The sequence below is a fragment of the Dryas octopetala genome, chromosome 4 (genome assembly GCF_963921425.1).
Source record: "Dryas octopetala chromosome 4, drDryOcto1.1, whole genome shotgun sequence".
NCBI lineage: Eukaryota > Viridiplantae > Streptophyta > Magnoliopsida > Rosales > Rosaceae > Dryas > Dryas octopetala.
This window is the reverse complement of record NC_141369.1, coordinates 25887337-25901142: the sequence shown is the minus strand read 5'-3', so window position 1 is coordinate 25901142 and position 13806 is coordinate 25887337. Positions and strand designations below refer to the sequence as shown.

At 38.4% G+C, this 13806-nt stretch overlaps 3 protein-coding genes across 4 annotated transcripts; 1 reads left to right on the top strand and 2 right to left on the bottom strand.

The window, feature by feature from the left end:
• The first annotated feature begins 1524 nt into the window (after positions 1-1524).
• Positions 1525-3448, top strand: CYP94B2 (cytochrome P450, family 94, subfamily B, polypeptide 2). Its single transcript, XM_086239919.1, has one exon. The coding sequence runs from the start codon at positions 1638-1640 to the stop codon at positions 3186-3188; it is 1551 nt and encodes a 516-aa protein (XP_086096045.1). The 5' UTR covers positions 1525-1637; the 3' UTR covers positions 3189-3448.
• A 165-nt stretch (positions 3449-3613) lies between these two features.
• LOC147288921 (P-loop containing nucleoside triphosphate hydrolases superfamily protein) lies at positions 3614-7966 on the bottom strand. 2 transcript variants are annotated; one of them, XM_086239918.1, is made up of 13 exons: positions 7689-7966; positions 7130-7271; positions 6653-7033; positions 6016-6251; positions 5768-5895; positions 5552-5670; positions 5379-5471; positions 4979-5080; positions 4705-4807; positions 4476-4559; positions 4298-4390; positions 4083-4210; positions 3614-3989 (listed from the first exon to the last, which is right to left on the bottom strand). In XM_086239918.1, exons 1-13 carry the CDS (start codon positions 7964-7966, stop codon positions 3888-3890), a joined length of 1989 nt encoding a protein of 662 aa, XP_086096044.1. In that variant the 3' UTR covers positions 3614-3887. The 2 variants fall into 2 exon arrangements, with proteins under 2 accessions (XP_086096044.1, XP_086096043.1); XM_086239917.1 differs by having other exon boundaries at positions 3615-3989; positions 4298-4393.
• Positions 7967-10730: 2764 nt separating this feature from the next.
• LOC147288920 (SWI/SNF complex component SNF12 homolog) lies at positions 10731-13745 on the bottom strand. Its single transcript, XM_086242602.1, has 2 exons — positions 11574-13745; positions 10731-11124 (listed from the first exon to the last, which is right to left on the bottom strand). The coding sequence occupies exons 1-2, from the start codon at positions 13136-13138 to the stop codon at positions 11052-11054; spliced, it is 1638 nt and encodes a 545-aa protein (XP_086098728.1). The 5' UTR covers positions 13139-13745; the 3' UTR covers positions 10731-11051.
• Positions 13746-13806: the final 61 nt, after the last annotated feature.

Below are 13806 nucleotides of genomic sequence, written 5' to 3'. Positions count from 1 at the left end.
AAAAACTAACGGAGGTACTATTTTGACACAAAATGAAAGTTGAGGTACTTTTTTGCAAAGTTTTAAAGTTGGGGTACTAAATTGATATAAAATGAAAGTTAAGGTACTTTTTTGCAAGATTTTAAAGTTAGAGTACTAAATTGAAACAACATATAAAGTTGAGGTACTAAATTGTTATTTGCTCTATAAATTAAATAAAATGATATTGGGTTGAAGGTGAATTTGATCACGTTTGTGCAAAGCAGGGGAAGACCCCAGAGACCCTCAAAGGTCTTAAAGTATGGTCAGCTGCAGAAGAAACAAAGATTCCTACTGTGTGGAGTGGAGCAGATCATTATTAGAATCCTCTGTATATCAAGACATATCTGTCTGAATCCAAAGTGACACATGTCCAGTTGGGGAGAGCTGGATTTGAATTTGATGGAAAGAAGTAGACAGATGGCACTTCATTGCTGGTCCACGCGTTTTTGTCCATAATGCCTACAAGACTACAAGTCTATACAGCTTCTCGCTGGATAAAGGGAGGTGTTGCATTGTAATTTGCAGCCTCATGGACATGGACCTCATCTCATGAAGTTGATGTAACCCCAGTTGTCGGGTTGCCTACATCTCATTGTAGATAAGACATATATGTACTTTCGCGACAGTGTTACGTAGATACCAATATATGTAGGAGGACGCAGGGTCTTCGCAATTTCCAAAATAAAATTTGCAGTGCACAAAACGTGCACAATTTTGGGCCAACTGTTGATGTGATGCAACTATAACCATTTATTCTGGTATCCTCTATATCAAATTGGGGGAACGTTATCTACGCTCTTTTTTCCACATCTTAGTGAACAAGTGCAAGTAACATTGTGCAATGATGAATTTTTTGATTGATGTGTCCTAATTATAACTTATTTATCCACTTTTTTAATTCTAGGTGGAGCTCAAGGGCTTGATTAGTTTGAAAATGTAATGATATACCACTTTCCTCACATGGACGCAATCAATGAAACAAAGTTGATAACAAACCACTTGTTTCCCTCGATTTGATGAATTTTGGAAGCTTGAGTTGGGTGTGGAGTGGACCCTTAATGGCAGAGATAGGACACAATTGGCTTAATGGCTTCAGTGGAGGTAAAGATCAATATCAATTGGGCACCAGTAGAGTAGGCAGGCATAAAACATGATTTGATTAGAGTAAGTAGGCATAAATACCAATCGTCCCCAAGTGATGGTATGGTATGGATCGTCTGATAAAGTAATTGTCCCAACGGCAACCCTTAATTTAAATCAATTACATTATTTGAAGAAACGCTTAATTAAGAAATAAATTTTCACCCAGCTGATTTGGGGAGAAGAAAATTGGGATATAGTATTTCGTCCATCATTGGGTTACATGCACCGACGACTGTGCACTTTATTATTGAGATTTGAGAAGCATAAAAAAATGAATACAGTTAACTGTACGAATAAATAATAAGGGAAAGAAATCGATCATTTTTTTCTTTTTTGAATTATAAATAGCCAATTCACACTGCAACAGTAGGAAAAAAATAAAAAATAGGCAATTGACACACTATAAAACATTGTGGCTGCTGGAAGTTTATGCTTGGTCCTGCATCCACATAAATTTTGAGTTTCATGTCAAGATGGGCATATCCATGTCGCTCTTCACACAGCCTATATTCATTGTTTTCTTATCAATGATTTTCTATCTCCTCCTGCACGTGTTTTTTTCTAAATTCCGGCGAGTTTATGATCACTTTTCCTGCAGCCAAGGCCCTCCAAGCTATCCCATCATTGGCTGCTTCATTTCCTTTTACAAAAATAGCAACCGCCTGTTGGATTGGTACACTGATCTCCTTGCAGACTCAGCCAGCAGCACCATCGTGGTGCACCGCTTTGGTGCACGACGAACCATAGTCACAGCCAACCCGGAAAACGTTGAGTACATGCTCAAAACCAACTTCAACAACTTCCCAAAAGGAAAACCCTTCACTGAAATCCTTGGTGACTTTCTTGGGTGTGGCATATTCAATGTGGATGGTGAGCTTTGGCGCACCCAGCGCAAGTTAGCCAGCCATGAGTTCAGCACCAAGTCTTTGCGTGAGTACATCATGAATACATTAGAGGAAGAAGTGGAAAAGGGACTATTGCCCCTGATGGAGTCTCTGGCCGTGACAGCCCAAGTAGTGGACTTGCAGGAGTTGCTAAGAAGATTTGCCTTCAACGTCATCTGCAAGGTTTTCTTGGGGATTGAGAGGTGCTGCTTAGATCCCTCTCTCCCCATTCCACCACTTGCAAAGGCTTTCGACACTGCATCGGAGATATGTGCAAAGCGTGGAGCTGCGCCCATGTTCATAATTTGGAAGATTAAGAGATGGCTTGGAATTGGTTCAGAGCAAAAGCTTAGAGCTGCAGTTGAACAAGTTCATGCCTATGTCATGAACATAATTGACAACAGGAAGAAGAAGATTGATGAAGGTGAGATATGCAGTACTGATGATCAAGATCTCTTAACTCGGCTAATAACAGCAGGACATGAAGAGGAGGTGATAAGGGACATGGTGATAAGCTTTATCATGGCGGGGAGGGACACAACTTCAGCAGCAATGACATGGCTGTTCTGGTTGCTTTCCCGCCATCCAGGTGTAGAGCAAGAGGTGGTGAAAGAGATCGAAGAAGATGTGGGATCAGAAAGAGTGTTAGATTTTCCATCATTGGAGCTGAGATTGTTGAAGGCATGCCTTTGCGAGTCCATGAGGCTCTATCCACCTGTTGCCTGGGACTCAAAGCATGCCATGGTTGATGACTTCTTGCCCGACGGCACTCCGGTCCGGGCAGGTGATAGAGTCACCTATTTTCCCTACGGAATGGGTAGGATGGAAGCGCTGTGGGGGAAGGACCGCTTGGAATTCAAACCGGACCGGTGGTTTCTTGAACCGGACAAGGAGAGATCACCACTAAAAAGAGTGTGTCCATACAAGTTGCCAATTTTTCAGGCAGGTCCGAGGGTTTGTCTTGGGAAGGAGATGGCTTCCATTCAGATGAAATATGTGGTGGCTTCCATTCTCAGGCGGTTCGAAATCAGACCGGCTGATTCCGATGAGCCGGTTTTCGTTCCGCGGCTCACAGCTCACATGGCCGGCGGGTTGAAGGTGTTGGTCCGCAAGAGAGGGACTGACCCAGATATATTATAAAAACTAGAAATATAGTATATTTCATTAAACTAGTAGGAGTCAACGGTTCCGATTTAAGATTTATTGGACAGTGTAACATGCCATTATGCCTCATTCGTTATGTAGCACAAGGATATGATTATGTACAAAAATCATATAGTAAACTCTATGTATGTTTTTTTGGTACACAAATCATGGTCATCAAGAACATCAATCATAGATATCAAAGATAATTCTAAATCATGTGGTATTCAAGCGGACAACTCAAGACACGTACCCTAGTTAAGTTTGTTTTTTTTTTTTTTGGTCAACCGTTAAGTTTGTTTTAAAATTCAGGTCAGAATACTGCACATGCGCGTTTGGAAAGATAACTTCACATGTCATGGTCCTATTTTTAAGTTTTTACCGGAAGAAAGAGAAAATGAGCACTGTTTAGAAATAACCCTTTTCTGTAGTCAGCACGAAGCAATCGGTAATCACCTCACACGTTTGCTTCATATACTTATCTTATTGAAGAAAATGTAGGTCTATTTTTCTAGCTATTATTGTTGCTAGGATATGTCTGGGAAGCCTCCCAATAGTTGTAAGTTGTATCGGTAGTCAACCAAATATAACTATTGTTGTGTTAATAATTTGATATTACGCTTGTTCCCTCTCCCACTTTTCGTTTTTTGTTTTTCTTCTTCTGTTTTGTTTGATCAGAAATATACAAAGAGATTCCTACAGAGACAAGCTTCCAAATTGCTTGTTCCATTCATCATACGTACCAAGCTCATTTAAGGAAACAGAGGGCCTCACCTCTTGCAATGCATCCTCAAAGTCCTATTCAAATAAACAAAAACATATTGAAATCATTTAGTGGTAAAATATAAGAAAACAACATAGATGCTGAGTGAGCAAGTCTGCAATTTTAACCTTAAGAGTTACTGGCCGCATATCCTCCTTTTTCAGCTTTGTTATTTCTATGCCTTGTCTCAGAGCCTCTCTTAGTGGACCCATAGAGGCATCTTTCACCAAGTTTTTCATGTCTGATCCTGAATACCCTGCAAAACAAAACAACAAGCTTCAGACTGTCAAAGTACAATAGAGAAGATAATGGATTTTGGGTCCCAACTGTATGGAGTAGAAACCTTCGGTTAATTTGCATATGGTATCAATATCCTCCCTTGAAAGTTTGAAAAGTCCATCCTTCTCTAACAGATTCTGCACGATCCAGGATCTCGCTTCTTCATTACAACGATAGCTGGTTAGCCACAAATTCAGTATTAAGAATGTTAGTTATAAATCAAACATGTTGTAAGTCGGCACCTGATGACGGCAGGGGAATATAAAGTCTCTTGGTAAGTCGCCTCCGTGCTGCTTCATCGAGTTCTTGGGGTCGATTTGTTGCTCCTAGGTGATGTATCCATTTGTGAAAATACAGTGAAATTGCCATTAAAATTGTGAAATTAAGGATTGAGACTAAATTAGATATGATAAAATTCAGTAGAAGCATTCCACTCAGAGATAATTGGAATTCAATGAGTTCGACAATCACCTATAAGAAGAATTTGCTCACTGCCACTGTCAAAGCCTTCCATTTCAATGAGGAACTGTGTTTTGAGACGCCTACTTGATTCATGCTCACCTTCTGACTTACGCTGCATCCATACAGAATTAATATAAGCTGAAAACATTCAAAACAAGGCATACTGATTGATACAATACGAAATTGCGAGTGCTCTTTCAGTAAACCAAAGTATGATACCCTGAGAGAAGTTTACAGCATCCATAGGGACAAGTTTGTCTTGAAGGGCCAGAACAAACCTTACCTGTGAGAGAAGTGAATCAATTTCATCAACAAAAATTACAGCTGGCTGACGACAACTCGCAACTCCAAAAAGGGCCCGAACTAGTTTTTCACCCTCACCAATCTACAGTCACCAGTGAAATTGTTCAATATAAATATGTTTTCAGGAATATATAATTAGGAGAATACTGGGTGATAAGTCAGTAGGAAGAAGCAGTAACGGAATTTAAAGACTTTCTGAATAATTCAACAGCATGTAGGAAAATCAGGACCAATACAAACTATAATGATTAGAATTATATTTTGCTCATATATCTTAAAAGTTTCCATATGATTTCAGGTATTTCAAAAACACAGAAAAAAGGAAATCAGAGAACATATGCCAGTGAACTGGAAGCAAAGCAAACAGAAATAATGCTTACCCATTTGCTTGTTAATGAACTGGAAGATATGTAGAAAAAGGTTGCTTTTGCCTCTCCAGCTATGGCTTTCCCAATCATTGTTTTGCCTGTTCCCTAAAACAGGTCAAGAGTTAAGATAACTCCTTGAACAGAAATACATTCACTGCCCCTGCTTGAAAGGATTTAACACTTACTGGTGGACCAAAGAGAAGAAGACCTTTTCCAGGAGAGCGACAACCTTTAAAAATGTCGGGACGTAACAGAGGCCATATAACCATCTCGGTCACACATTTTTTAGCATGATCCAAACCAGCTAAAACATTGCCATGCAATAGTATAAATCAGAACAGCTTCAGATATATGTGCAAAAATTGTACACATTCAAGAAATTTTGAAGCACCGTATATTACCAATATCATTCCATCGGACATTTGGATCCCTGTCCATAATCTCATTACTAACATGTTCAATAAGACGAGGTTCCAAGTTCCTTAACTTTTCAGGAAGCTCCCCGTCAGGACCATAGAGCATTTCCAAACTAAAACCAAAACATTAAACTCATTAAGACATGTATATTTCACAAAATCTATCTTCATCCTAATCTACAGAGAGAGACAGAGATATCCAAACAGCAATCGTATCAGATTCCACAACTCACCAGCTCTTAGTTGAGTCATCTAATGCATCATCAGACTTTCCAGCGACTCGTGAAGTCATATTCCCAACAATGCCTCCATTAGATTTGATAGGGGGAACAAAATTACCACGTACACCACGACGTGAACCATATGATCTCGTACTATAACCCCTATTAGCAGCATTGTTTTCACTTTGAGGGGAGACGGAAGCATTTGGTGATCCCGCTAACCCTCGTCTTTGCCTCACATCCATTTCCTAGCAAAAGAAGAAAGAAGATGACCAAAATTGCCACATGTGGACGACATGTAAAGAAGAGGAAACATAAAAACTTAAAAAGAAAGGTGAGCTGAGTTTCAGTAAGATCAGGTTAAGTACAAAAAATTTACGATAAGTTCCAGAACCTTATACATATGCATGAACCACAGAGATGCTTCTACATCAAAGAGCTGGTGATAAAATTATACCCTCCAGGATAAATATGCCAATGTTATGAAGTCAAACTTACTGCTTATGCCAATAACAAGAAGAATGGATTAAATGGCGTTGATTCAGAAGAACTATTTTAGATAATGCCTCTTAGAACAATGATCCTCCGCAAGCTTAACATGGTAAAAAACAATAAAGAAAGGAAAAATTGTCATAAATAAGATAGATACCAATTTGGTTTTGGCAGTAACAAACTCATTGCCAGAGTCAGCTTTAGCATCTTCATTGACTGATGGGGACTTTGCATTATCAATAATGGGGCTAGTAAATTCCTTGTGTGCACGCTTAGCCCTCAAGGTGTTCCCATAAGCTCTTTCTTCCTCTTCAACTTTTTCAAAAGACAAGGGACCATGACTGCGGTTACGGTTCTGATAAGAGTGAAGCTTTTCCACAATAACGCAGTCCTCAGTGGTTCTAGGTGCCCAAGAACTCTTGGATGTGCCATTACTTGCCACCATGATCTTGTTTTTGTACAGCGATGTCAACTTTGTTTGTGCCATACCTTTCGATAACTTGGAAGTCAGCTTGTCCTGCCTCTCCAACTGATCACCCTGTGACAGACAGAAAGTTTGGTTAGCACGCCCAATCCTAATAAACAAACTGGAATGGAAATATTATCCATAAGCAAAATCAGAGGCAAACAATACCAAATTATTCAAAACCCTTCCATTATTAGACTGCTGAAGAAGAGCCTGAAAGTACTTTGACTGCTTAATCTTCTCAATGTCAACATCTCCCTTCGTGCCAAAAACGCAACCCGGATCTTTCTTTGCTTGCTCAAACGCTTTGCTGTATGCATACAGTATTCAAATTGTTTGCATCACAAGGAGAAATCTGAACCTACTGTAATAAATTATGGCTACAAATACGCTGATTTGATGCCAGTTATACTTTCACTTGAAAATGCATCCAGTTGATCTAAGCCCTCAACATAAAGTCATTTCAAATTTTTGATCCATTCAATTCTAAAACTAATTACACGAGTTTTGTAGTCCAATAAAAATTTAAACGGATTCTACTTCTCCAAAAATCTTCATGAAATTCAGATAATGTTCAATCTCTAGCACATATCCTACATTCTCGATTAAACTAAAATAAAAAAAAAATTCCAGAACAAAAAAAACACACGCACGCAAACTGCTAGGGTTCTCCAAGTTCAGGTTCAAGGGAAAAATCAAGCGCCGACAGAGAGAGAAAGAGGCGTACCGATCAGATTCAGGAATGAGGGAGCGGCGAGCGGTGTCGAGTTTGGAGACGGTTTCGCGGCGAATGGGGCGGATGAAGGCATGGTCGAGTTCAGAGTGAGACTGTGAGTCGAGGAAGCCGAGAAGACGAAGCCCAAGGATCTGAGCTGAGGAGAAGTCTTCCCTGTCGAGGGCGAGTTCGGCCCCGAAGAGAAGAGAATGAAGCCTATTTAGGTTATCGTCCACTTGCTTTCTCCAGCAGACCTCTTCGCCTGACGCCTCCTCCTCCTTTCCCGCCATTTTCCTTCTAGTTCATTCGCGCCCTCTCTTCTTTCTGTTTTGCTGTGAGTCCTTGAAAAATGATGAGCTGGGTTTTCCCATTTATGTATCTAACGGCCCAAGTTGCCCGACCATTTGCTTTATATTTTTCATTTTTCATTAGTAGCAAAGGAATTCTGTTTTTTTGTTTTATTGGGATAGTAATATATTATTGCTAATACAATATATGTGATCAAATATAAAGGTTTTTTTTTTTTTAATTTATTTTACTCACTTGAATTTTAAGGTCTGTCACACTTTAGTCTTTACCATATAAAGAAAAATCACTTTAATTTAAAATTTTTTGCAATGTTGCAAATTTCGTCACATTTTTCGTTAATAAGCACGTGCATTGCTCGTGACTCCTTTTAAGGGTTTTTTGTTCTTTTAATATCTAATTTGAATGGTATTTAGAAGATTTTCATTGTAAAACAAATGGAGTATGTAAAAGAAGCAAATCATCCTTATAGCTATTGCATTTCCAATATCCAAAAGACAATGAATATAAATGAATTTCCAAAGGAAATATCTAATACTTGTTAATAAATTAAATATCAAAGAATTTTCGAAGTTATTATTTATTTATCATAATTTGAAATAGTGATTGAAGCCATAAAATGGTAAAGAATTGATTTTGGTGTTCAACTAATGTTTTCTTAGGGATACCAAAAAAAAAAAAAACCCTAGCCGCTAGAGAGAATAAACTCCAAAATTTTGTCTCCGGCAACTTGGAATACAAAGGCCGCCACATGCTAGTTATTTAGTGTCTTATTTTGTCAAGTCTCTTTTTTCTTTTTTAGAGAGGGTTTATCTAGAATTCCATCATAAACTCTAGTTTAGTTTTTATTTGTCAAGTCCATTTCTTGTTCTCAAAAAGGGTTTGTCAAGGTTCTTTTATGGCTTATTGTCAACAAGGGTTTAAATTTCGATTTTTAGGGATTCCGAAATTTTAATACGATCAAATTTTGAAAAATTTCGGCGAAAATTTCACGCGAAATTTCGATTATCCTAACAGCAAATTTTTTTGAATTTAAGAGAAATTTCGTCGAAATTTCGCTCAAATATCCAGATCTAGCTAACCAGAGAGATAGAAGGGAGGAAGAGGCGAGCTGGCCTCGTCGCCGGCCGTCGCCGAAGGCAGCAGAACGGGGAGGAAGATGAGGAATAGAGAGAGACCAGGGAAGAAGAAAAGAGGAAGAGAAGGAGGGAGGAGAAAGAGGGAGGAGAGAGAAGGTGTTTGGGCGTGGGTCTGGTGGCTGGGCAGTGGGAAAAAAGAAAAAGAAGTGGGTTTGGTGGCTGAGTGGCTGACTGGCTGGGCAGTGGGAAAGAAGAAGGAAAAGGGGAACTAGGGAAGAGATGAAGTCACGGGAAGAAAGAAGAAAAGAAGGAAAGAAAGGAAGGAAAGAAAAGAAAAAGAAAAGAAAGAAAGAAAAAAGAAAAGAAAAGAAAGAAAAAAGAAAAGAAAGAAAAAAAAAAAGAAAAAAGAAAAAAAAAAGTTTAGGATTGGTTAAGGATCTTTTGAGTTATCAAACAGTTGGAAAAATTCAAGAGAAACTATTGTGCGTTCATGCATACTGTACATCATGTTTCATTCATTGTTCTTATGCACATGCATGTATATAATTGTTGACGCAAATTAATGGCCGAAGTTAATTAGTCGTAGAGAATTTTCAAAATAAATTATATATATACTGATTTCGTTTAGGATCTTTGTGCAATTAGAAAAAAAAACTTTTTAGTTTCGTTTAGTTGTTTTTAAATCCTAAATCCTAATACATTTCTATATAAAAATAATTAAAAATATCTTAAAGAGCCTAAACTCTAATATCTTATACCATATCCTAAAAAATATAGAATACACATTATAAAGTATACAAAATTTAGTGTATATATTATAGAGTATATAAGATTTAGTATATAGAGTATATAGGATTTAGTGTATAAATTATAGAGTATAAAAAATATATTAATTTCATTTACTCATTATACTAATTTTATTTAATAGTATTTGCCTCCAGCGTGCATTATATTCATATTATATCACATGAAATTTACTATATAATTTAGTTTCTTCAATGTTTTTTATCAATGTAGTAGATAATATGTTAAATAAACATATAGTAAAGTTTTATTCAAAATTTCCGTATTTTGATAGTAATTTCTGTCGTTTCCTCCTAATTTCTATCGAAATTTAAAAATCTTCGAAATTTCCGTCGAAATTTCCATCGAAACTCGAAATTTTATTTCTTGATTGTCAATAAAGATGAACTCTAATTAGTTTATTGTTGATTTCTTTTTCAAGTTGCTTTTATAGGTTATGTAATCAATCTTGTGACAGGAGTTGGAAGCGTTTAAGCAATCATCCGTAATTGGATGAGGTAGGTTGTGGTGGCAGTTGCCCTTCCTCTTATTGGCAATTCCTCATGGGGGGAATTCACTTTAGGCGCTGGGTTTAGCTCTATTACTTTGGGATATGATACTCAGGCAATTGTTCATCGGTTTCAAAGACAAGAGGAGATGTTCACTGATAAGGAGTTTGGTCGTTCTTTCCTGATTTTACTTGTTTTATTTCCATGACTTCTTAATTGTTCTTATGTTGTTGGTTGAGCTGGTGAGATTTTAGTTTGGCTTCATTCTAAGCTTTTAGCTGATCATCTATCTTCTTGATTAGCTTAATAATGTCTTTTTGATACATTAAAAAAGGGTAAAGAATTGCAACATTGAAACAGGTACAACAAAAACCACGAAAATAAAAGATTTATCTTGATTTTCACATTCAGATTTTTGCGGTTAAGAATCCTATTGTTATATTGATTCCACATCCAAATGCAGTGTCACTTAAAAAAAGAAGGCGGGAATCCAAAGCAGCAAACATCATTTGTAAAATACAAATCGAGCACAGATTAAAACTGTTACTAAGCAAAATCAGCACAGCAAATACATGGAAAGTCCCCACCCTACAATAGAAAAGGCTATCATCGTATATCCTCCTACATGTTGTATGAAGTCTCTTATAGCTGCTAAAGAATACTAATTTTGGCACCCCATCAACAGTTCCACAGTCCTCTCATGTGCTTCCAGGAGCATCACTTCCTGCAACTGGCTTACGATTCAAATAACGGATAACAGCATCTTCAACCCTGTAAGAAGCACCAAAACAAGATTCAATAAGAGTAGTTCACCCTTGTAAGCTAGATGTTAAAGTGAATATGTGCACATATATGATTCTGATAACCAATTGAAAGTGTTTGGAGTTTGGATTAAAACAAAATAACAAGCGTGCACGACATTTGTGACCTTTTGACCATGAATGCACATGTCAGTGATGCAACAACCTTAATGATCACTGGCAATGATCTGGGGAGAGGGGGAGGTTGAGTTGATTAATGCATCATTTAACCAAATAAATGAAATAGTTAATCAACATCCAACATTACAAACATACTGAGCAAGGGGTTACATTGGAAGGAACAATCAAACACAGTTATTGAAAGTCAATAATGAATGTGTGTACTTAAAAACAGTGAATATAAAGCTTTGACATGAAAGAAAAAGGGGAAAAATCAATTATGACAGAGTATTGGCTTACCAAGGTTGGTGGAAGAAATCTGATCGATGCTCTTTTTCAGCACTACGGCTCGCTACTCCAGCTACAAGCTTTAAATCTTTGCTTTGAGATTCAATCAATGCATTGATAAATTCTACAGGTGATTGACTAAACCCAAGGAAAAAGGCTCGCCTGCGACGATGCTCATGGATTTTTCTTATGGCTCCACATATTGCTTCATCACAGGCATCAATCTCTTTGTTCTTCTCTGAGTTGGCCAATAGAGCAGACAATTCCCTTTGAATCGGAAAAGGCACATCAACCAACACATCATAACATGCAGTTCCAGCTGGACAATTCCCCGAAAGCTTTATCTTATGCTCCAAATGTATAGGCTGTGGGGGGAACAAATGCTGAGATATCTTCTGGGACACCATGGTGAATTTCATCTTATCTTCCCCAAATACTTTCTGAAGAGGTTGATCACAGTGAAAAAAAGAGGGGTCACTTTGGCTCTGCAATTTCCTAGCCTTCACATAGTGCCAGATTGAAGCTATTATTCTCGGGCGGGTTTCAACCTCAATACCAAGAACTTCCATCAAGGGTTGTGAAAGCTTAAACTTTTCAGGCACATAATTCATTTCCAAGCGTATATTCACAGTAAATTCTTTCTCACCTTTTCTCTTAACCTCAAAGCCCTCATGTGGTGTAGGCGATCTAGCATTTTCCCACATAATCATATGATTCTCAGGATATAGTCTCTGGTCCAAAGAAATGGTTACTCTCTTGAAGAAAGATGAGAATTTTGGATACCAGGGATGTGATTTCTGGACCACTCCAGGCTGATCGGGATCAATACCATCTTCCAGGATCCTCCCAACTATCTTAAGAGTCCAAGTAGGAGGCTCAGCATTTGGCTTCTTTGGAATTGTGCGTATCTGATTAGCAAAAGTGTTAAAAACATAAATGCGCAGTGTTTTCTGCATGCAAGGTGGGCTTTTAAGGGCCTCTTGGATGTCAACTTTCTTTCTTGCAAGGGCAGCATCAACACGAGCCTCAAACTCAAGAAGTTGGGTGTACAGAGCAGATTCAGGCAGAATGGTGGCTACTTTGTCTTGTAGCTGTTTATCGGGAAGCTTCTGCTTCTTTTTACGAGCAGCAGGTGTGAGTTCCATGGTTCTCATAGGTGAGATCATGTTTGCAGGAGAACCACCAGAAGGACGCACTGGAGGTTTTTGAGGGAAGCGCTTAACACTTGCATTTCCAGGTGTTGCAAAGGAGGGTGGAGATGCACTCAAATTCCCAATGCCAGCTGCTTGGTTATGGTTAAGGGACATCGCCTGAGCTTGTAACTGAGCTTGGAATTGGGCGTGAGCCACCTGAGCTTGAGCTTGGGCATGTGCTTGAGCTTTTGACTGAGCCTGGGCAATAGCCTGGGCTTGGGTAAGCTGAAATTGACCTTGAAAACCCGCCCCAATTTGTGTATGGGCTTGTGATTGTGGAAATGTAGGGTTTGTAGGCATAGATGGGGCTACCATCCCGGCATTGCCAAAGGGCGACGAAGAGGCTCCAAGATTCTTAGGTGGGTTATTATTGTTCATAGACATAGTTGTCTCTAACCAGAAGAAAATATCTAAAACCAGCAAAATACTAATTTTCCAGATGCAAGCCTCAAAAAGCCATTATAACATCAAAAACCCACAGAGAAAACAACGAAGATAGGTGAAACTGAAACCCCTGAAAATTCAAACCTCTAAGAGCCATTCCCAAATAACAGAGCAGAAGGGTGAGGACCCAAATCCATGAAATGCCCAAATTTTGTAGGAGACCACTATTGGTCGCAAAACCCTAATTCAAGAAATGGCAAGCAAACCCTAATGTTGACATAAAGAATCAAAACCCGTAATTCAATATAAGGGTTTTGAGGAAAAATATGGTACCCAAGTTGTATATTTTGGTAAAATCAGACAAAGGGTAGCAATTTGAAGGTGAATTGGCAGTTGAGAATACTAAGAAATTGATGGTGAAACAAAGAGAGAGCGAACGAAATGAAGGAAATTAAGCAATTCTTACAGAGTAGTAGAAGCAGTCCAAGCTTTAGAGTGTAGCAGAGCGAGCTCGTTTGCTTTCCTCCACCTGACACGGTGACACCAGACGAGTGAGCTACAACACTTGCCAGGCTTTGTGTTGATTTCGCTCCCTTTTACTCCTTCCACTTTCCTTTTCCTAATATTGACGAAAATTGTTTTTATTTTTATTTTAAAACCAAGTTCTA

Coding starts and splice junctions, on each gene's coding strand:
- CYP94B2 (XM_086239919.1), top strand. CDS start 1,638: ATGGGCATATCCATGTCGCTCTTCACACAGCCTATATTCATTGTTTTC.
- LOC147288921 (XM_086239917.1), bottom strand. CDS start 7,966: ATGGCGGGAAAGGAGGAGGAGGCGTCAGGCGAAGAGGTCTGCTGGAGA. Junction 4,808..4,978: donor TTGATTCACTTCTCTCACAG/GTAAGGTTTGTT, acceptor GTATGGATGCAG/CGTAAGTCAGAAGGTGAGCA. Junction 4,560..4,704: donor TGAGCAAATTCTTCTTATAG/GTGATTGTCGAA, acceptor TACATCACCTAG/GAGCAACAAATCGACCCCAA.
- LOC147288920 (XM_086242602.1), bottom strand. CDS start 13,138: ATGTCTATGAACAATAATAACCCACCTAAGAATCTTGGAGCCTCTTCG. Junction 11,125..11,573: donor GATTTCTTCCACCAACCTTG/GTAAGCCAATAC, acceptor TGCTTCTTACAG/GGTTGAAGATGCTGTTATCC.